General features: G+C 41.3%; 1 protein-coding gene across 1 annotated transcript in view; it reads right to left on the bottom strand.

Annotated features, from left to right (window-relative positions):
* The window catches only part of gabra3.L (gama-aminobutyric acid (GABA) A receptor, alpha 3 L homeolog), a 143797-nt gene that overhangs the window by 59521 nt on the left and 61303 nt on the right, over nt 1-22973 (bottom strand). Inside the window, exons 5-6 of the mRNA XM_041573885.1 lie at nt 20565-20672; nt 6523-6644 (exon numbers count right to left, since the gene is read on the bottom strand). Coding sequence (XP_041429819.1) covers nt 6523-6644; nt 20565-20672 — 230 coding nt within the window. The remainder of the gene's footprint in view (nt 1-6522; nt 6645-20564; nt 20673-22973) is intronic.

Genomic DNA, 22973 nt, shown 5'->3' with positions numbered 1-22973 from the left:
CAGGAGCGCCATTTTTACTGCCACTGGCAACCAGGGGGTCGCTGCCGCATGAGGCAAGTTTCTCAACTCGCCTCATTGGCGGAACGTCCCTGATGTTGTAACAACTTTTCTTTTAACCAATAAATGTGCCCTTTAGTGTTTTAAATATGGAACATTCCTTAGGATTAGGGTTTTGATATGATAAAATTTATTAGAGAATATGAGTATTATTCCTTATATAAGGAGGGAGGTGTCCTCGAGTGATTTCTATTCTGAAAGCCTGTTATTGACCACATGCTGACTGAAGAATCTCGCCATCAATCAGTGGAGCTGTGTCAGTAATAATGCTACTCAACAGAACATCAGGGCAGACAGTATGACCTTAGTATGACGATTATTGTACAATATCCCATACAATAGACATAAAGCAATTATAAAAAGTCTGAACAAAAGAGATCAGTAAAACTGTAGTGACAGAAGTAAATATAACTGTTATGACTATATCATCAGTAACTTGGTTTATATATAGTATTATAGTATACATTGCCTTAGTACAAAAACCTATGGCAAATGGAAACCCAATATCCAGAAAGCTCCAATTTACGGGAAGGCCATGGACTCCATTTTAATCAAGTAATTACATTTTTAAAAATGATATTCTTTTTTCTTTGTCATAACAAAACAGAACCTTGTACTTGATCCTAACTAAAATATAATTATTCCTTAATGGTGATAAAACAATTCTATTGGGTTTATTCAATGTTTAAGTGATTTAGTAGACTTGAAATATGGAGATCCAAATTACAGAAAGATCCCTTATCTGGAAAACCCCAGGTCCTGAGCATTCTGTCTAATAGATCCCACTCTTATATAACAAAATGAGATGCGGACCTGATCGGACGTTAATTTCACCTCTCTGCACCTAGGGGACCCTTAAAGCTATACTTTTGGCACCCATATAAACCTTATTAGGGGCTCAACAGACTTTTAAGCCCCTTACAAGGCCCAAGGGCTCAAAACCCAAAAAATATCAGGGCTCAAGGAGAAAATCGCTACCTTCTCCGCCAGCACTACAACCATCGAACTCTCCCAAAATGGCCGACGCAGGGGATCAATCACCTCAAGCTTCCTCGCAGTCAGCATGGGATTCGGACCAGGCAGACTCGAACCTGCTCAGCAATATCCAGGGGATGCAGCCCTTATTACCCGCTTCAAACAACTTTTACAGTCTGAGCTCGCAACGGTCGCAGAAAAGATCACCGACCATGTGACGCAGGAGCTTAAAGAACTGGGAAACAGAACCAATGCGGTGGAGGACAAAGTGGACAAATTGGTCGCTAAAGTTAATAAACAGGAGACCACTATTGCAAGACTTCAATTACAGCTTCAAGACTTGCAGGACCACGCAGAGGATGGGGAAAACAGGTCTCGACGTAATAATATAAGGATCCACGGCCTACCCGACTCCATACTTGATCTGCAAACAGAGATACCAGCCCTGCTGTCGGAACTGGTTCCCGACCTTCCTCCAGGTCAGTTGATTTTAAATAGAGTACACAGAGCACTGGGACTGAAACAGCAGGGGGGACCCCCAAAGGACATCATTGCTAGAGTCCATTACTTTACAGCAAAAGAGGCAATCATAAGCGCATCTAGGGTGGCCCCTAACCTGGAATACAAAGGCCATAGTTATGCCCTTTATGCGGATCTGGCTTCCCTAACCATACAACGTCGCAAACAGATGAAGCCTATAACTACTGCCTTGATTGAGCAACGTATTTAATATAGATGTGGGTACCCTTTTAAGCTGGTCTTCTCTCACCTCAATAAACCATACACCATCTCCTCTTTGCAAGACGGCACTGCGCTACTTAAGCACCTTGGCATAATAAAGGTTGCGACAGCTTCTCCACACTCACCAACCTCCCGTGAAAGCCCAACAGAGAAAACAGTTTGTCCACTTTGGGACACCACCCGGAAAGTTAATACCGATAATGTGCCTTAAAAGTAGTGATTGGCAAATTTATTCGCCAGGTGTGAATTTGCGCAATTTGTCGCTGGGCTACTTAAAAGACATCAGGAGCTTTTATCCCAAACGAAACCCAACTTACATTGGCTTTATGAGATTAATGTAACTCCATTTGGGTCCACTCAGGAGTTTACCCCCCCCACCCCATTGGTGACCCTATACTATGTTTGTTTCTTTCTTCACTATTTCTCTGCTAGCTATGGGATGTTGTCAACTGTTTTATATCTCCTTTACAGTGGGACGGGATTGTATAATAGGATGCATTAAGCTTAAAACTAGGTATTTAAGATGGCTTTAAACTGTGTAACACACAATGTCAAAGGTTTTAATTCACCCTCTAAGAGATCAATGGCAATGAGACACTATGTACAAATGAAAATAGATATTCTCTTTCTCCAGGAGACTCATTTTTCTAAAACCTCTGCCCCAGAATTCCTTCATCATGCCTATACGAAGGTATACTTAGCTTTGGCTGATAAAAAGCACAGAGGAGTCACTATTTGCCTTCATAAATGTATTAACTTTAAACCACAATCTTCCAAAGTAGACTCAGAAGGCCGGTACCTGATCCTGGTCAGGCAACTTCAAGACGATCAAGTTACACTTGCAGTAGTTTATGGCCCCAATGAAAACCAAATTACTTTTTATGAAAAATGTTTTAAACTCCTGGAGGAAGAGAGTATGGGACCAGTGATATTGGGTTGCGATTTTAACGAGGTAGTGAATCTCTCTTTAGACAGACAACCCCAAACTGTGTCCCATGTAGTAGGTAATAAGTGCAAATTTGCAAAAATACTTGACCGATTCTCCTGGGTAGATGCACGGAGGGAATGTCACCCCTTCAAAAGGAACTTCACATTTTACTCTCCCCCGCACAATTCACACTCCCGTATAGACATGTTTTTTCTCCATAATCCTACAGTACCTTTAATCCTACATTCAGACATAAAATCATGTGCCTGGTCGGATCACTCACTGGTGACCCTTCGCTTATCTGGTATAGTTAACAAACCAACAGAATTTAGTGGAGGTTGGATGACTCTCTCCTAATCTCACCCCGCTACCTATGATTAGCTATGCACCCCAGATATAAGCAACTCTACCTTATGGGCAGCACACAAGGTCTATATTAGGGGGATCTTTATACAACTCAAAACTAAGTTAAAGAGGGAGAGGGTAAGAAAAATAGGACAACAAATGGAACTTTTACAAAGTTTGGAAGATCAATATAAAGCTAATTCTAACAATAACCCCCTTAAGTGCTAAAATAGAAACTTTGAGAAGAGAAATAAATTTGTTGTTGACAGAAAAAGAAATTCAGAAAATGCAATGGGTGAAACAGAAATACTTTCAGAAAGCGAATAAAGTGGACACCATGTTAGCAAGACACCTTAATAATAAGGCACTCAATCTCCCTTTACTCAAATTAGAATAACATCAGGCTCTCTCACAGCAAACCCGACCTGTAAAATCCAAGAATTTTCCCTCTTCTACCAAGCTCTTTCTGCCCAGCAAAAAGACCCGTCGCAGATGGAACTGGATAGGTTCCTTGATAAATTAAATTTACCACGTCTTTCTCCGCAACAAACAACATTGATGTCGGAGCCAATAGATGTGGAGGAAATAAAACAGGCCATACAACACCTAAAATTTAACAAATCTCCTTGCCCTGATGGCCTATCAAGCAAATATTACAAAATGTTCGCCCTTACATTACAAACAAGGCTCCAAGCAATGTTTAATGATTTAATGCAAGGAACCGGCAAATGTGACCCAGAAACCCAATCAGTACAAATTGCAGTAATACCCAAACCGGACAAAAACACATCTGATTGCAAACATGTTTGGCCGATTTCTATACTAAACATAGACGTGAAGTTACTAGCAATAATTCTAGCCTCCAGGTTAAATACGTTTCTCCACCTTTTTATCCACAAGGACCAATCTGGATTTATACCGGGTCGACAAGTTTCTGATAACATTCGCAGAGCTCTCAACCTGATTAGTTATGCTAAATCTCACAACATTCCCTCCATGCTTCTGTCTATTGATTTGGAGAAAGCGTTTGCCACCATCTCTTGGAAATATTTATTTGCCAGGCTTAATAAATGTGGTTTCCACCTCCGTTTCTCAAGGCCATTGCAGCCCTATACGACTCTCTGAAGGCATGGGTTCAGTATATGGGGTTTGCTTCACCAAGATTTTCAATAGGCGGAGGCACGCGGCAGGGGTGCCCTTTGCCCCCCCTGCTGTGGCAATAGAACTGCCTGCCATAGCTATTAGGAGCCATAATAGGATCTCAGGCATTAAGATTGGTCAAACTGACTACCGATGCATATTGTATGCTGATGATATCCTAATTACAATCTCACACCCTATGACCCCTTTGCCGTATTTGTACGACACCCTAGGTGAATTTGCATCCTTATCAGGCTTAAATTCTAACCCCACCAAAACGGAAGCATTAAACCTGAACCTATCTAATCATATAGTAAAACTTCTTAGCATTAATTTTCAACTTAAATGGCAACCAAAGAGTATAAAATACCTAGGAGGGAACATTTACAAGGATTATAGTGCCCTTGCCCTATGTAACTATAAGCATATTGCACAGAAAGTCTTAAGCATGATTTCTACTTGGCCCAAAATGCGTTTATCCTGGCTAGGCAAAGTAAATGCTCTAAAAATGTCTGCCTTTCCACAATTGCTTTACCTGTTTAGAACTCTCCCTGTTACCCCTCCTGTAGGCATGGTAAAACACCTGCAGAAAGCTTTCAATAAATGTGTGTGGGACAATAAAAGAGCCAGACTTAGCTTTTTAATAGCGGCTAGGAGTAGACAAAAGGGTTGTTTGGGTTTTCCCAACCTACATTATTACTATATAGCAGCCCAGCTAAGCCAGCTGACAGCATAACAGGGAGAAGAGGATGCACCTTTATGGGCAATAATAGAACAAAATATTATGGCTACAAAGTCTGTGCGGAACACAAGGACAGACAAATCAAATCATAACTCATTCTCTACAGATATGGCGGAGATTTGGTCCTAAATTTAAATTCCTGTCACCACATAAACCAGCCTCAAGCTTGCTTTTCAATCCAGACTTTACTCCTGGTCTCTCTCAAGGGAGTTTCTCATGGTGGGAGCAGAACAACCTAGATACAATATACTCCCTCACAAAACAGACATCCCTACTTACAGATCAGCAACTAAAGGATCAATACAACATTCCTGACCAGAAACCGTATCGATATCTGCAAATACGCCACTATATTAAATCAATGTGGGCTGAGAAAACCTTCCCACACCCAACCTCTTTTGAATTGATGTGCCTCCGAATTCTCCCCCCCAAAAAAGCAATCTCAACTCTATGTGACCATATGGTCCACCAAGAAGACATAAAGAAATTGCATTTTGTTCAAAAACGGTAATGGGATTTGCGTGTCTCCTATGATAACGACACATGGAGAGACATAATTCAAAATTCTATTCACTGCTCTATCAATATCTCCATACAAGAAACGTCGCAGAAGGTGCTACATCAATGGTATTTGGTCCCTGCTACCCTAGCAAAGTGGTACCCTTCATCCTCATCATGCTGCTTCAGGAACTGTGGTCAAACTGGCTCTTTTCTACATATTTGGTGGGAGTGCCCTTAAGATTTTGGATACGGGTTTATACCCTGAACACTAATCTCACAGGCCTCTCGCTGAAAATAAACCCGGCAGAAGCATAACTTAATAAACGCACGTCTGGTGGAAATAAATACATAAGGACATTGATCACGCACATTTTGTCAGCTACGAAACAAGTGATCACTAAGGCATGGAAAACGCAAACCCTGGATATACAATCAGTGAAAACTACATACAATCAGTGACAACGCCTAACTCTTGCAGCCCTACTGACTCTTTTACTTGGATGATGCAGATTGTAGCCTAGTCTCTGCCATGAAACTAATCCCATAGCTAGCGATGTAAGATTTATTGACATCCCTTTTGACATTTATTGTTATATCCAATAGTTCTTCCTTTTTCATTTCCTTTTTTCTTTCTTCCTCTTTCTATACCTGCTTTTCTTTTTCTTTTAAAACTGTGTGAAAGGTCATTGGATTTGGCCAAAAGTTTCATTTTATTGTGGTTCACAGGTATAAGAGGTCAATACGAGTATTGTATAATGCTCAAGCGGGCTGGGACATGTCCGGCTTCCGCCTATTCCTGTAAAAGCAATGTGTATTTTTTTCTTTTTTCATGAAAATAAAAGATTAAAAGAAAAATAAATAAATAAACAAACTCTTATGATGCTCTATTTCCCTTTTACTAACATGTTACTTCTCATTTGTCCTTATCAATTATTTTTTCCCTTTGTGTTCCACTACTTCCCTTCTTGCCTTCTTCCCTATCTTCTGCCCCATATTACTACTGTTCCCTCTAGATACTTTTGAGGTTGGAGAGGTTGGGGAGTCTGTAATAGCATACAAATCCAGCTTTTAACAACACCAGGTACACACTTACCTCCTAGACCAGGCCTTAGCCGGTTATCATATCCATCCAGCAGTCTGTCTAGGATCCTTGTAAATATGGTTATATTGTCTCTGCTGTCGTCCACAACCTCTGGGGCATGTTTTGCAGAAAGTCTGAAAAACAAAGTATCAGCAACCAAGTTATACACTTGCAAGATGGAAATCAGAGCACAATTCTTCCCACTTGTTTTGAATATGTGTTCTCACTCAGGTGCATGTAACTTTTTTTCCATAAATTATTTAAAGGTTATTATGAAAAGAATGGAATCTAAGTCAACCAATGAGTAAACATCTGCTGGTGGCACACATAATTCTTGAACTCTCCACATTGAGCTGCTGTGAGTTGGGGTGTGTGAGGGCACAAAGTGCAGCGTGGTACACGTCTTGCTTTTTCCATATCAGTATTTGGTAAACATGAAAAGCTTGGGCCCAGGAAAGTCAGACAGACAACCACTACAAACCCCATCATCTCTGACTTGCCCTGAGGGAAGTTACAAGTTTGTGGAATCCTCTAGGGCAACACTTTGAAATAAAAAAATAACAAAAGTGGTATAAAGGTGATACCTTTATTGGCTAACTAATATAATCATAGTAAGCTTTCAGAACATTTTAGTTCCGTTCTCAAGCATATTACAATGAAGCTGTGGTGTTCTCTGGTATATATACAACATTCAGCTCATAGGTCAAATGACCAACAAAAAGGAATATCAATCTATGTGTAAGGTGTCAAAGTCATTTACAAGGGGATCTGCAAGAGACAAGCAGATAAGGTACAAGATAATGTAGGTCAAAGAGGCTGAGTATAAATTAGGGCTGAATTATTGGAGTGTAGAATCAAAGGAATTCCATATGATCTCTTAGTCCATATCCAGAAGGCATCACTTTCCATATAATTGCTAGCTAAGGGCTTTTTGGCTCCTTTTAGCCCTTCTCACCCTAACCAGATTTGGCTCCTCATTTTCCATATCCACACATACACATAGATTGAAAAAGCAACTAAAATGTTCTGAAAGCTTGCTATGATTATATTAGTTAGCCAATAAAGGTATCACCTTTATACCACTTTTGTTATTTTTTTATTTCAAAAGGGTTGCCCTGTAACATTTTTACTGGCTAACATGGTACAGCAACTTTACCTGGAATCCTCCACAAAGATTTTTGAGTTTCAGCAGTAGACAGACACACCAACTCATTTGTATTTGCATCTAGTCAAAATCTGTATCTAGACAAAAACCTGTCTTTTTGTCATTTTAACAGTGACCCTTCCTTCTTTCTGGTTAAATTTTTTGTCTCATACTTTCCCTTCCCACCTACCAACTTGGAATTTACATGAAATAAACCTCCCAGCCTTAGCTCATCCTAGTCTCTCCTCCTTGATTTCCTTTTGTCTGTCTGATCCAGACACTCTGGTTAGTGAGTATTACCACATTCTGTCTTCCACCATTGGCTCATTTACTCCCTTGCAGGCTAAGTATACTAAAAACCCACTCCCCTGGCTGAATTCACAAACAAGATTCTTATGCTCTTGTACGTGATCGTCACAATGAATGTGGAGAAAATCCTGTAAGAAAGTAGACTTTATACATTATAAATTTAATTTGTCATGCCTCAGTTCTGCCTTGTCAAAGGCCAAGCAAGAATACTACAGTACTCTCATAAATAATAACAAATCCAATCTACAATTCCTGTTTCCCTTACGTCCCATACGGCAGACTATGAGATATCTTGTCTTTACTGGCATGAAGGACAAGTGTTTTTTGACCTACCTGTTGGTAAGTGAGACTTGCTACTAATAACAGTTTTTTCTTTTTTTCCAGGTTTTTTGGCAGGTCTTTGTGAGATAAGCACAGCTGTAGAATTCCTACGTGATGCCTCTATTGAAGGTATCAAATTATCTGCAAAATGGCTTTGTCTACAGCAGTACAGCAGTAGACAAAGCCATTTTGCAGATAATTTGATACCTTAAATAGAGGCATCACGTAGGAATTCTACAGCTGTGCTTATCTCAGAAAGTGACCCCAACAACTCCTCCCGTGGAACTTTACTACTGATATCATCAACAAATTGTCTTAGCTAGTGTCTGGCTGATCGAGCGACTCCTGACACTGCCAAGGCTGACTTGCAAATGGCTACACCGGTACAATATGTTCTCCTTAGTAAGCATTCTATCTTACAATCCATAGGATCTTATAGTCCTGCACCATCCTCAACTGGTATTTGTGTTCTTTAAAACAGCCTGGCAATGGCCACATCGACTTTAGGTGGTGCTTCATATGACTGAAGTTTATAATTGTGGTTAAAACTGTGGCCAGCTGATGTGACATAAAAAACAGTCTCTGTTCAATGGCATTTAAACCGGGTCGATTGTTCAGTTCAGAGCTAGATAAACTGCTTGAGTCTCTGTCTGGTGCTAATGGAAAACTCTTCCTCAGGATAAATTCTTTTTTTGCAACAGAAAGTTGTCACCCACAAGGGAGAACATGTTTGGAGAGACATCAAGAGAAATTATTCAAACTACTTTCAGAGCACTAGAACATTCTCCTCTAATGCAGATAGAGGAGGTGGGAAAACCTTTGCTCCCAAGAAAAAGTCATCACTCTGACGCCAGAAGTTCACTTCCTGCGGAGGGGAAGGTTACAATATTTTCTTTCAGAATGGGAGGAAAGCATTGTAGATATTTGGGTCCTTTAGTTGGTAGCAGAAGGCTATAGAATACAGATTTGCAGACTACCCCCTAAAAGATACATACCTCTAGATTCTTCTCTAAGACAATTGAGTCTCGGGGAAGCTATAACAGAATTTGTGTCAGCTCGAGTACTCAAAGTGGTTCCTCTATTAGAAGTCCAGCAGGGAACATGCTCAAAGGTTTTTTTGGTCCTCAAACCCATGGAATGGAACCTTCAGAACCGTTATAGATTTAAGATACGCCAATCAATTCATTTGCAAAAAGAAATTCATAATGGAGACTATCAGGTAATAAACATTTTGGACAAAAGCTATTACTTCTTTGGATCTCAAAGATGGATATCTTCATGTTACTATATTCAAGACTCACAGGAAATTTCTGTGGATTGTGGTGTACATCAGGGGAACCTTACACCACTATCAGTTCAGAGTACAACAATTTGGGATCACAGCAGCACCAATATTTTGAGTTCTATAGCATTTGTACTGATACAGGAAGGGATATCTATAATCCCTTATCTAGATGATTGGTTGGTCACAGCTATACCCACATCCCTATTGAAGAAACATCTAAACAGGACAATCAGTCTGCTTCATTACCTAGGCTGGATAGTTAACTAGGATAAGTCTTTTCTAGTTCCAACCAGAACAGCTCAGTTTTTAAGGTTCCCGCAGACCATCTGAGCAGGAAGATAATCAATCCATATTTTTATGGATCAGATATGGAGAAATTTTTTTTTCTATTTAACTTTGTTATTGATTTTTCAGATACATAGTAAATCAATCTTTAAAGGAAGACAAAGAATGAGGGAAGGACAGATGAGTAAGTAAGAGAAGAGTCATAGAAGAGAGGGAGGGAGGGGGGGGGTAATGTTCCTTAATTATTCTCAGTTTTGTTTCAGTGAAGCTGTTGCTTTGGAGTTCTTTACTTTATAGCCGCTGTATTTGATCCTTGCTGTTGTGTTAATAGTTATTGTAGTATGAGGTTTTCCACTTTTGCCATTTTTGGTAGGTGGTAGTTTCCTTTGCTAGCTGTTTAGTGTTTGTTGCTGTGACTCTTTCATAGGTAAAGTTGGAGTCTATGAGGTTAATCTAAATTCTACAAAATAATGTCAACTGATGCAACAGAGTCGAAGCCTGCCCACATCCAGAAATGGGAGCAAGACCTGGGAATAACATGCACGTCACTACAGTGGATCCAGATATGAAGTAATCTTAAAGGTCTCCATAGATGCAAAGATTTTTCTTTGATGAACGACCGATTTTAGTGCAATCCAACCAATCCGTCAAACTAGTGAGGTTAGTGGGAATTGAACGATTGTGCATCTAACTATTTTTCGTCGTCCGACATCGGTTAGAAAATTAACAAGGCCAGGTTAGAAAATTTTCATTGGTCACAGTGAAATCTATCTATTGTCTAATTGATTGCAGGGCCAAGAAGGCAGCTACCTGCTGGCTTCAACTAGACAACATTGCTTGAAATGATCTTTCTAGTTGATGGACAAATCGCACTTTAAATGATCGTTTCAAGATAAGCTTGGTCTAACGATAAAGGAAAGATCTTTTAAAAATCTATGGCCAGCTGAACACTTTTATCCAGCACAGGTATCTGTGAAGGAGGAGAGCTTACAGGGGGCTCCTGTGGGAAAAAAAGTCTATGGGAGTCATTTCCGCGGCAAAACAAGGTGAAAAAATTCGCCCATCCCTACTCCCAAGTCCTTTTACAAAATAAAAAGACCTCAGCACAAAATATGGTCTCAGCAGAATGTACACAATAGGATTTGATATTTCCATTGTGATGGTAATTGAAAGTTTGAATATTACACGCTTTCCAGGGTGAAAGCCATAGTAACACATCTAGGACTTTGACTAAAAGATTGAGAGGTAATTCTCCTAGAGCACTTTAAAGGGCATTTTAATTTTCTCCAGTATACTTTAATTAAAAAATTTGTACCATTTTTATAAGAAACCTGACTGTATGCAGTGAAATTCTCCCTTCATTTTACTGCTGTGGATAGGAATTGTCAGACGGCCCCTAACTGCTGGGCAGGGAAACAATCATAATTATGAACAGCAGGGGGAGCCCCCGCCTTACTTCCCAGCCATGCAGAACTCAAGTAGCTTTGTTTGTTTCCCTGTAGAGCAGTTGGCAAATGTGTAGAGAATTGGATTGGATTTTATTTTGGCTTTACATCCCCTTTAATGTTTCCAAATCCAGCTGCAGGGACAAAGGTCATGGAGCCAGATTTAAACAGATAAACTGGAATTCTATTTGGAGGATTATTTGTTAAACAATACAAAATCTATAAAATCCACATTAGATTACATGACAACACAGGACCATGTGCAGTCTGCATATACACACCTGCTTCCCTTCCCCTTCCCCTTGGATCAAATTATTTTCTACATATTTATAATTCTTGAAATACAGACATATCATCTTATTCTGCCTTGTACTTGCTTTTACTTGTACTTATTCTTTCTTGTACTGCTCCACCTTAAATATTTTCCAGTGTATAGAAGTGATGATGCCCCCCATACAGCTATACCCACTTAATCTTTCTAATGCTTAGCAGAAAAAAAATGTATTTATATGTTTGTTGTTGACATTAATAATGGTGGTTTCACTACCCCCAGAAAATGGCAGATTGCACAACACTGGATGAAATATAATTTTCTCCCCATCAGAGGTGTGGGTTAATAACAATATTTTTTTTCCGAAAAATTGTCCCTGCCATCTCTAGGCCGCCTGCACCAGGAGGGAGCTCCCAGTGTGGGTGGTCATGTTGAGGTACATGCATGCACGTAATGAGTGAGTGCGTTTCCAGCACAGATGCATGTGTGTGGGACGTCAGCTTGTAAAGCACCTACATCAGACTCATGCGCATTATGAGCAAGCAGGGAGACTCACTTATTAGGCGCATGTGAGCTATACAACATGGCAGTCTGCTTCCTCCAAGGTCACACGTGCCCTGTAGCACTTTATTTTGAATATCATTGTATACATTTTGTAATTATTTATGATCTAGAATTGCCTATTCTTATGATGTACAATGTTGCATACACACGTAGTATTATATAAATAATGACACAGACATTGAACATCCTTGGAATCTTTAAATTCACTTTTAGCATGAGGTTGACAATTTGCAATTGGTCTTCATTTTTTATTTGCTTTTTTTTAATTATTAAGCTTTTTGTTCTGCAGCTCTCCAGTTTGGCATTTTTGCAGCTACTGGGGTATATTTATCAAAGAGTGGTAGATGAAATAGAGGTCGCCACAGTCCTCTAGAGTGAAATTCCGACCATTCTCCATTCATTTCTATGGGATTTCTAAAAGAGTATTTATCAATGGGTGAAACTAAAAGTTCATCCTTTGATAAATACCCATAGAAGTGAATAGAGAGTGGCGGAATTTCACTCTAGAGGACTGTGGCGACCTCTAACTTCACTCTTTGACAGGGCCGGAACTAGGGGTAGGCAGAGTAGGCACATGCCTAGGGTGCAAAGCTGGGGGGGCGCCAGGCACGTACCTCCTCTGTCGCCTACCCCCAGACCGGTGCCTGACTCTCTGTGTTTTTTCCATCTTCTTGCGCTCCTGCGCATGCGCGCAAATGCACACTCGCACCAATTTGCGCATGCACATGTATGCGGCAATTCACGCATGTGCAGGAGCGCAAGAAGACGAAAAACCACATCTTGCTTGCGCATGTGCACACGAGCGCCGCCTTGCACATGCGCACTCGGGCTACGCCAACGCAGCGTACACCGGCTTGCCTTGTAGCCTTAGGGTTTTGGCTGCTGAGTCAGTAAACCCCTATATGAATGCTGGAAAGAGTCAGCAGAGGAAGGCATATGATTAAAAAAAACTACAAAATAGAAAAAAATGAAGGCCAATTGAAAGCTTGCTGAGAATAGGCCATTCTTTAACATACCAAAAGTTAACACCACGCTGTTCATGCTGGAGAAAAGTGGCTTAAGGGGTGATATGATAACTTTGTATAAATATTTAAGGGGATCATATAATAATCTCTCTGATGCTTTATTTACCAGTAGGTCTTTCCAGCTGATGCAATGTCACCCATTCCAATTAGAAAAAAGGAGGTTCCGTCTAAATATTCGGAAGTGGTTTTTATAGTGCGAGCTATGAAGATGTGGAATTCTCTCCCTGAAACAGTCATACAGGCTGATACATTAGATAGCTTTAAGAAGGGGTTGGATGGCTTTTTAGCAATGGAGGGAATACAGGGTTATTAAATTATAGCTCAACAGCTAGAATTTACTGCTCTGCTGTTTGATAGCAAACCTTTGACTGCTGACTATGGATTACTAGATATGGAATCTACCAGGCATATCTCTGTTTTAAATAGTTTGTTCACCTTCTCCACTATAGGGTCTAAAGTATATGTACATTAAGAACAAATGTTGCTTATATTTTTGCTCTTTATGTACGTTACCCTGTAGTTAAGTAGACAGTTGCCCAGAATCAGGGTTGGACTGGGCCGGTGGGACACAGGGAAAAAACCCGGTGGTGTCACGAACGCCGCCCTGAGCAGTTCCAGGAGCTCCGGGCGGCGCGTCTATCCTTTCCGGCGTCGCTCCCAAAATGGCGGCGCCCATGGCCGCCACGTGGGTAGCGGCGCCGGCGCAAACACGCCAGCGCATCGACGCCAGCGTCAGGACGTCGGTGATGTCACAAAGGCTCCAAATTCAAAATAAAAACGCAACCTAGACGCCAGAATGGCGCCCAAGTATAGGAATACTTTCCCTAAGTGTATCCTGGGTTTCTTGTGAGCCTATTTTGCTAAATCCCGGCTCCCTGACATTATACTTGGGCCATGGATCCTACTGAGGAAGCTACGCCTGATGTCGGACGAGCGCTCCGTGGACTGGCATCCCGCATGGAGGAATATGAAGCCCAGCAGTACCGCATAGGGCAGGCACTCGATACCCTTCTCTCTCGAGTGCCTCCAGCGCCTTCTGCTTCCCAAGCTGCTGTAAATCCTCCCGTGATGGTCGTCTCGTCTACCACAGGTTTCTCCTCTGGTGAGCCTCGTATTCCGCCGCCTCCTCGCTTCAGTGGGGACCCACAGGCCTGCAGAGGTTTCGCTACACAGTGCCAGATCCAGTTCGAGTTTCAACCCTCGCACTTCCCCAATGAACGTTCCAAGGTGGGCTATGTGATGTCTCGTTTGGTGGGCAAACCGATTGAGTGGGCAACATCGCTTTGGGAGAAGAATTCTCCACTGACTTTTGATGCCAAGGCTTTTCTTCAAGCATTTCGTACTGTGTTTGATGCCCCGGGTCGGGTCACTAATGCTCCGTCTCGTCTTCTACAACTCCGGCAGGGAAACCGCAGTGTCAGTGACTATGCTATTGACTTTAGAACTTTGATGGCTGAGACTTCCTGGAATGACGATGTCTATAAGGCCGTATTCTTTCAAGGTCTGTCTATTCGCATTAAAGATGATCTTGTCTCCAGGGAGTTCCCTGATCTGCTGGAAGATCTGATTGCACTATCCATTAAGGTGGACACTCGTCTCAGAGAGCATCAAGTAGAGAGGGAGCGTTGTAAAAGATTTCAACCCTTGTTGGCACCTCGCTTCCAGAGACCTCTCTTGCAAACTCCAGCTGCTCAAGCTTTCTCCTTCTCCTCCGGAGGAACCGATGCAAGTTGGAAGGGCTCGTCTCTCCGAACAAGAAAGACTCCGTAGACGAATGGCTGGCTTATGTCTGTATTGTGGCGGACAGTCTCATTTTACGAACTCTTGTCCGGTGAAGCCCACGAGTTCTGTTCCCCGAGGTATATCTAGGGTAACTCATGTAGGGGGCACTACTCCGAAGTCTCAAGAGAACACTCACAGGTTTCTCCTTCCTTTACAGATTCGCCTAGCCACTAAGACCATTGTCGGCTCAGCTTTCATTGACTCTGGAGCTGTTGGGAACTTCATGGAGGCTCTTTTCGCCAAACACATGGAAGTTCCCTTATTCCCATTGTCCACTCCGCTTCGTGTCACTGCTATTGACGACAGACCCCTGGAGGCTGAATTTATCTCTAAAACGACTGGGGAATTGCCTGTGCAGGTTGGGACGCTGCATAAAGAAAGACTATCGTTCCTAATTATTTCCTGCCCATCCGTTCCTGTTGTTTTGGGTCTCCCTTGGCTGCGCCTGCATAATCCCACCATTGATTGGTCCGCAGGACAGATTTCTCGTTGGAGCCCATTTTGCCAGCAGCACTGTCTTCCTGCTGAACCCCTCCAGAGGGTGAATATCTCTATGTCTGATCTGAAGACTCTACCCTCCTTCTACAGGGAATTCTCTGATGTATTCTGTAAGAAATCTGCAGAATTCCTTCCTCCACATCGACCATACGATTGTCCTGTCGATCTCCTGCCAGGAACCATGCCCCCTAGGGGTCGCACCTATCCTCTTTCTCCGGCTGAGACTTCCGCTATGAAAGACTATATTCAGGAAAATCTCCAGCGGGGGTTTATCCGCCTCTCTACTTCTCCTGCCGGGGCAGGTTTATTCTTCGTGGAAAAGAAGGATGGAGGCCTACGTCCTTGCATTGACTACCAGGGCCTTAATAAGATCACTGTTAAAAACCGGTACCCCTTGCCTTTGATTGCTGAACTCTTTGACCAATTGAAAGGGGCTAAGATTTTCACTAAATTAGATCTCCGTGGGGCATACAACCTCATCCGCATCCGTGACGGCATTCAACACTCGGGATGGGCACTATGAATATCTCGTGATGCCCTTTGGCCTCTGTAATGCCCCTGCTGTCTTTCAGGAGCTCGTGAATGACATTTTCCGGGATCTCTTGGGAAAGTCTGTGGTCGTGTACCTGGATGACATCCTAATCTTCTCGAAAGACCTTGAATCTCATTGCTCCCAGGTGAAAGAAGTGCTCTCTAGTTTGAGGAAGAACTCTCTCTTCGCCAAGTTGGAGAAATGTGTCTTTGAGGTGTCCAAGATTCCTTTCTTGGGTTATATCATCTCCCCAGAAGGTTTCGAGATGGATCCCGTTAAGGTGTCAGCAATCCAAGAGTGGCCCCTTCCCTTGAGCACCAAGGCTATTCAAAGGTTCATCGGATTTGCCAACTACTACCGGCAATTCATCAGGGGGTTTTCTTCCCGTATTGCACCTATCCTTACTCTCATCCGAAAAGGGGGTAATCCCAGGTCCTGGCCTCCAGTTGCTGTAGAAGCTTTTCAGTCCCTAAAAGACGCATTTTCTTCTGCCCCAGTCCTCCGTCATCTGGATCCTAAGTTACCCTTTTGCATTGAGGTGGATGCATCTGAAGTAGGTGCTGGGGCTATTCTATCCCAGAGACATTCTTCCGATGGGAAATTGCACCCCTGTGCCTTTTTCTCCAGAAAGTTTTCTCCTGCAAAACAGAATTACGATGTAGGGAATCGAGAACTTCTGGCAGTCAAACTTGCTCTCGAAGAGTGGCGTCACCTCCTAGAGGGTTCTTCAATTCCGGTCACGATTTACACTGATCATAAGAACTTGGAGTTCATACATTCTCTCAAGAGACTGAATCCTCGTCAGGCCAGGTGGGCCCTGTTCTTCTCCCGCTTCAACTTTGTCTTGACTTTTCGCCCTGTCTTGACTTTTTGCCAGCGTCAGGACGTCGGTGACGTCACAAAGGCTCCAAATTCAAAATAAAAACGCAACCTAGACGCCAGAATGGCGCCCAAGTATAGGAATACTTTCCCTAAGTGTATCCTAGGTTTCCTGTGAGCCTATTTTGCTCCTGATTTATATCCTGACCCTTTGCCTGGACTTTGGACTTTGCTGATATCTGCCTGCCTGTGAACTCTTGCCTGGATCCCGACTACTCTTTTGATTAACCCTTTGGACACCGCGACCTTGCTCCCTCAAGAGGGCTTCCTCCTCGATCCTGACTACCTCCCTGGAGGGACCTCCCGGCTCCCTGACAGGTGGGCCCTGACCCGCATTGACCCTGTTGACCCAGACAAGCTCTCCACGGCCGTCTGAGATTGCGTGCTACCCCCTGAAGTGGGGTAGAGGGGGATTGCAGTTGGAAATGGGGCATCTGGGTGTGTGTGGGGTCCTTGATGCAGCAGCTCTGGTTGCCTCAGACTGCCCCAGTCTGACTCTGAATAGAATAACCATGAGGCAATCAAACATTTTTAAAACTCAACTATCTCCTTGGTACCTGTAATACTCATAATACATTATTCTTTACATTAATATGGATGTTTCTGTTTTCCAGAAGTGGATAAAAATGAAAAGTCTATAGGGGCAAGTTTCTGTCAAGCAAATGAGAGGTGGGTATAGTCTTCCAGCACTACCTATATAGTGTTATGTCCCCAAGTGAACCTAGTGCAGATAAGTCAATTTCACACTCCAGTAGGAATGACGAACAGACTATAATTCAGATCACATCCTCATTTATATAAAGAACAGCTTTTGTTGGTTCAGAAATAGGATCCATTTTCCAGAAACCTTTTATCCTGAAAGCTCCAAATTACTGGAAGGTTGTTTCCCATCTCCATTTTAATCATATAATTAAACATTTTTAAATGTTCCTTTTCTCTCTAATAATAAAACAATTATCCCAACTAAGATATAATTAAACCCTATTGATTGCAAAATAATCCTATTGGGGTTATTTAATGTTTAAATGATTTTTAGGATTCTTAAGGTATGGAGATCCAAAATATGGAAAGATCCATGCAGCAGCTCTGGTTGCCTCAGACTGCCCCAGTCTGACTCTGAATAGAATAACCATGAGGCAATCAAACATTTTTAAAACTCAACTATCTCCTTGGTACCTGTAATGCTCATAATACATTATTCTTTACATTAATATGGATGTTTCTGTTTTCCAGAAGTGGATAAAAAATGAAAAGTCTATAGGGGCAAGTTTCTGTCAAGCAAATGGTAAAAATGAGAGGTGGGTATAGTCTTCCAACACTACCTATATAGTGTTATGTCCCCAAGTGAACCTAGTGCAGATAAGTCAATCTCACACTCCATTGGGAATGTTGAACAGACTATAATTCAGATCACATCCTCATTCATATAAAGAACAGCTTTTGTTGGTTCAGAAATAGGATCCATTTTCCAGAAAGCTTTTATCCTGAAAGCTCCAAATTACTGGAAGGTTGTTTCCCATCTCCATTTTAATCATATAATTAAAATTTTTTAAATGTTCCTTTTCTCTCTAATAATAAAACAATTATCCCAACTAAGATATAATTAAACCCTGTTGATTGCAAAATAATCCTATTGGGGTTATTTAATGTTTAAATGATTTTTACGATTCTTAAGGTATGGAAATCCAAATTATGGAAAGATCCAGAAAACTCCAGGTCCCGAGCATTCTGGATAACAGGTCCCATACCTGTACCTAGAGGTGGTTTCCTATCATTGTGGAAAGTGAAATGCTTCTTGGAAGAAAGTGAGGGATTTCAGGTCAGGGCTGTATAGGAGAGGAATTGAAATGGTTACAGTGCTGTAAGGAGACATTTGGAGCAGCGAAATTATTACATGCAGTGGTGACGGAAACATGTATGGCAGGCGACTGACCTGGAAATGCTTGCTAGTCAGGGGGAAGGGAAGAAGATGACTCCAAAAAAAGGAGATGATCAGGGGACAGGAGTACAAATAACAAGTATAGAGTGATCTGAAACAAATCATAAAAACAAAAGAGGGCTCTATATTGAGAGAGTTAAACAAGTAGACAATTGAATGTGCTGTCTGTGCATGAATATGCTAAAGCTTTGCCAGAAAACTGATCCATGCAGAAACCCCTGAGACCAGATTACACTGAAATAAATCTGTCTACCCGTGTCTATTTGCAAAAGCTAAAGCACAGCTCAGCTTGATCAAAGAGCTTCAGCCTCCCTGCACATGCATTACAATGAATACAAAGGGCATACCTTCTAACAATGCCCTTTAGAATGTTGCTCTTTTTAAAAAGCAGCTGTGCTTAAATGTCTGGAGCCCCACACAAAATGTTTTACTTGAAAGAACACCATACACACCTGCTTCCCTTCCCCTTTCCCTTGGAACAAATTATTCTTTTCTACATATTTACATTAATAATGGTGGGTTCACTACCCCAAGCGAATGGCAGATTGCCCAACACTGCACAACAATGGATGAAACATATATTCATAATTTCCCCCCATCAGAGGTGTGGGTTAATAGAGCCCGCACTCCGGTTGGAGGCAACAATATATTTTTTTTTCAAAAAATTGTCCCTGCCAGCGCTAGGCCGCCTACGTCAGACTCATGGTCATTATGAGCAAGCAGGGAGACTCGCTCATTATGCGCAAGAGGTCGCCAATGTCCTCTAGAGTGAAATTCCACCACTCTCCATTCATTTCTATGGGATTTTTAAAAGAGTATTTATTAATGAGTGAAATTGAAAGTTCATCCTTTGATAAATACGCCTTTCAAAATCCCATAGAAGTGGACTGTGGTGATCTCTAACTTCACTCTTTGATAAATATACCCCATTGTATCTGATTGCTAGGGTCTAACAAAGCAACCAGGCATTGGTTTGAAAGATAGACAGAATTATGAATATAGGAGGGCCTAAGTAGAAAGATAAGTAATAAAAAGTAACAATAACATAAAATTGTAGCCTTAGGGTTTTGGCTGCTGAGTCAGTGACCCCCATTTGAATGCTGGAAAGAGTCAGCAGAGAAGGGCATATAATTAAAAAAAACTATAAAAAAGAAAAAATGAAGGCTTATTGAAAGCTTGCTAAGAATAGGCCATTCTTTAACATACTAAAAATTAACACCACGCTGTTCATGCTAGAGAAGAGGGGCTTAAGGGGTGATATGATAACTATGTATAAATAGGGGATCATATAATAATCTCTCTAATGCTTTATTTACCAGTAGGTCTTTACAGCTGATGCAAGGTCACCCATTCCATTTATAAAAAAGGAGGTTCCGCCTAAATATTCGGGAGTGTTTTTTATAGTGCAAGCTGTGAAGATGTGGAATTCTCTCCCTGAAACATACAGGCTGATACATTAGATAGCTTTAAGAAGGGGTTAGAGGACTTTTTAGCAAGGGAGGGAATACAAGGTTATTAAAGATAGCTCATAGTACAAGTTGATCCAGGGACTGGTCCATTTTGGAGTCAGGAAGGGATTTTTCCCCCCTCTGAGGCAAATTGGAGAGGCTTCAAATGGGGGTTTTGCCTCCCTCTGGACCAACTAGCAGTTAGGCAGATTAAAACAGAGTTAAAAGGTTGAACTTGATGGACGTGTGTCTTTTTTCAACCTAACTTACTATATTACTATGTTACCAAAAGGTGAACATCTGTGACATATAAATGTCTTCTCTTACCCTCTCCCAGCAGGCAGCAGGCACATGCGCAGCAGAATTCCTAATGCAACAAGGGACAGTAATGAGACATCTTCTTGCCCTCTTGCCATGATGTGTTTTCTGAGATACCTGGGGAGCAGAAAAAGAAATGCTAACAAACTAATGCCACTTTCACCACATCAACACATTTAAATATACCCATTCATAAATACATGCGGAATTGCTATTTATTCAAATTAGATGCATACACAGAGTGCTTGGGAAGCAGATACCTATGTATAAAAAAAGGGACCACATTACCTATTATAGGGCGGGTAGGTCTTTATATTAAACATAATGACAATAGAAAAGATAAGAACAAATTAGGTTTTAACTGAAAGGCTTTGGTTCTTATATATATCTCCATCGAAGGGTAATCAAGATGTCATAGAATGCCCATAGAGTTTCCCTTTGGTGTTAAGTAGCATAGAATTTTTTTTAGTGCTTTTGCTTTCTGCTTTAGTGACACACAGGTCTTTTCTTTTTTATGAAAGCTATATCTATACTTGCTTTGCTAAGCTCGGGGCTAGAATTGAGCTATGAAAAAGTAACAGGAAAGTTTTAGGGGGGGGGATTTACCATCAGACCTGGTGAGTTATTGCTTGCAGTAGCAAAATCCACCAGATCCAAGTTCCATGTCTTCCATCGTGTTTTAACAAAAGACATTCAAGGCTTGAACTTTTGGTTCCAACTCTAAATTTTTGGTTCTAAGAGTGAGCATAAGGCAGCAGTGAGCTCTGCAGAAAGGCTTTTATCTTGATTCACTAGATTAAAAGAGTTGTAGAGGAGGTCCTAGTTCAGCAACATTTGGATAAACTGCTGGAGCACAAACTGAGTACTCTGAACTGGATAAGCAATATAAAGGGTTACTTTGGTAGAAGACTATCTAGCTCTTAGACATCTAATTGCCTGCAGTTGTCCTATTGTCCTATTTACTAGAAAAAGACAAGAAGGCTTTACTTGATTGGTCTGTCTCTGAGCAGACCAATTAGGTTTGATAAATTGAAAGATCTGTTGACAATTTATTAAACCCGTCCATGTAGTTGCCCCATTTGTCTTTGTCTCCTTCCTTAGAAGAACTGTGTACATATTGTATAGTTGAAGAGATCACCTGGTGTCCATCTGTCACTTAAATGCACCCACTGCAAGTTTGTGCCAGCAAACTAACTATAACACTCTGTTACTTAAACAAAAGCCTGCTCCAGAGTATCCTATAGCTCATATGGAACTAGTCTGCTAAAATAGTCAATGGTCCTCATAAAGCAGGCACAGTCCTATAATTACCACACCACATCATACTTTTGGTTTTTCTTCATTATTCTATCTACCAATATTCATTGGTCTACTAGTTTTTTGTGTTGTACACTGGATGGATTTATTGCATGAACACTGCTATTATAATTTGACTGACACACTAAATGATGAATATGAGTGGGTCTGGACTGAAAGATAAGTGATTAAAACACTTAACAATAATAAAAATTTAGCCTCAGGATTTATCTGTTTTCTGGTCACCAAATTAAGGTGAACTGCCTTTTTAAAGCTTCTGGGTGAATTAGTAAAGCGACTTTATACTTTATGTCAGTATCAAGTTGCTGCCACAGCAATATAAGATGATTCTTGCTGTGGGGTTGTTTATAATATATTGCCATGTTACATTTGTAGACAGAATGCCTTTTTTCTTCTTCACAGTTCATCTGCCTGTGATATTTTTTTCCTTGTTTCCTGACTGTTGTCAGCATCGCTCATAATATTTGGCCTCTGCTCTTATTTATGTATAATCCCCCACTTACAGATTATCTCCCTAGAGAGAGGCATAAATCTCCCCACTAACAAATGCTTTTCTCTGAACTCATTTGTTTCCAGCCATGTTTTTGAAAACCTCTCTTGATGATCCCACCACTTTATCAAACTCAGCAGGTGTAACCTGAGGTCTGGTTACTGACCTCACATTCTCACTTTTCTAGATATTAAGGGGGTGATTTACCAACATTTGTATTTTTTTCCCTTTTCCCCAAATTTTATTTTTTAGTGCTACAAATTGTGGATTACACAAATTACTCTAAAGCGTGAAAGATTCGTAATTTATCAATTGAAAAAAAACCACCAAAAACATTAATACAAAACTCTGCCATCTAAAAGTTGTCGAGGTCATGTAGCTGTCAAGGGGATTTGTCCATCATAAAGATATTTTTTTATTTGTTTCAAGCTAAGTGTAAGCAGGGGCACTTTATCCACAGGGCCAATGGGGAATCTGCCCAGGACCCACTGAATTTATAGCAGACCATCTACTGCAGCCACCTCGCCCAATAACCTCCTCCCACTGACTGCCACTCTTCTGTTCTTCACAAAGCCCGTGTGAGAATCCCTGGTGGTGCGGAGGGGACAGCC

The sequence above is a fragment of the Xenopus laevis genome, chromosome 8L, assembly GCF_017654675.1.
Source record: "Xenopus laevis strain J_2021 chromosome 8L, Xenopus_laevis_v10.1, whole genome shotgun sequence".
Classification (NCBI taxonomy): domain Eukaryota; kingdom Metazoa; phylum Chordata; class Amphibia; order Anura; family Pipidae; genus Xenopus; species Xenopus laevis.
Note: the sequence above shows the minus strand (reverse complement) of the source record. Positions and strands in the feature narration are given on the sequence as shown.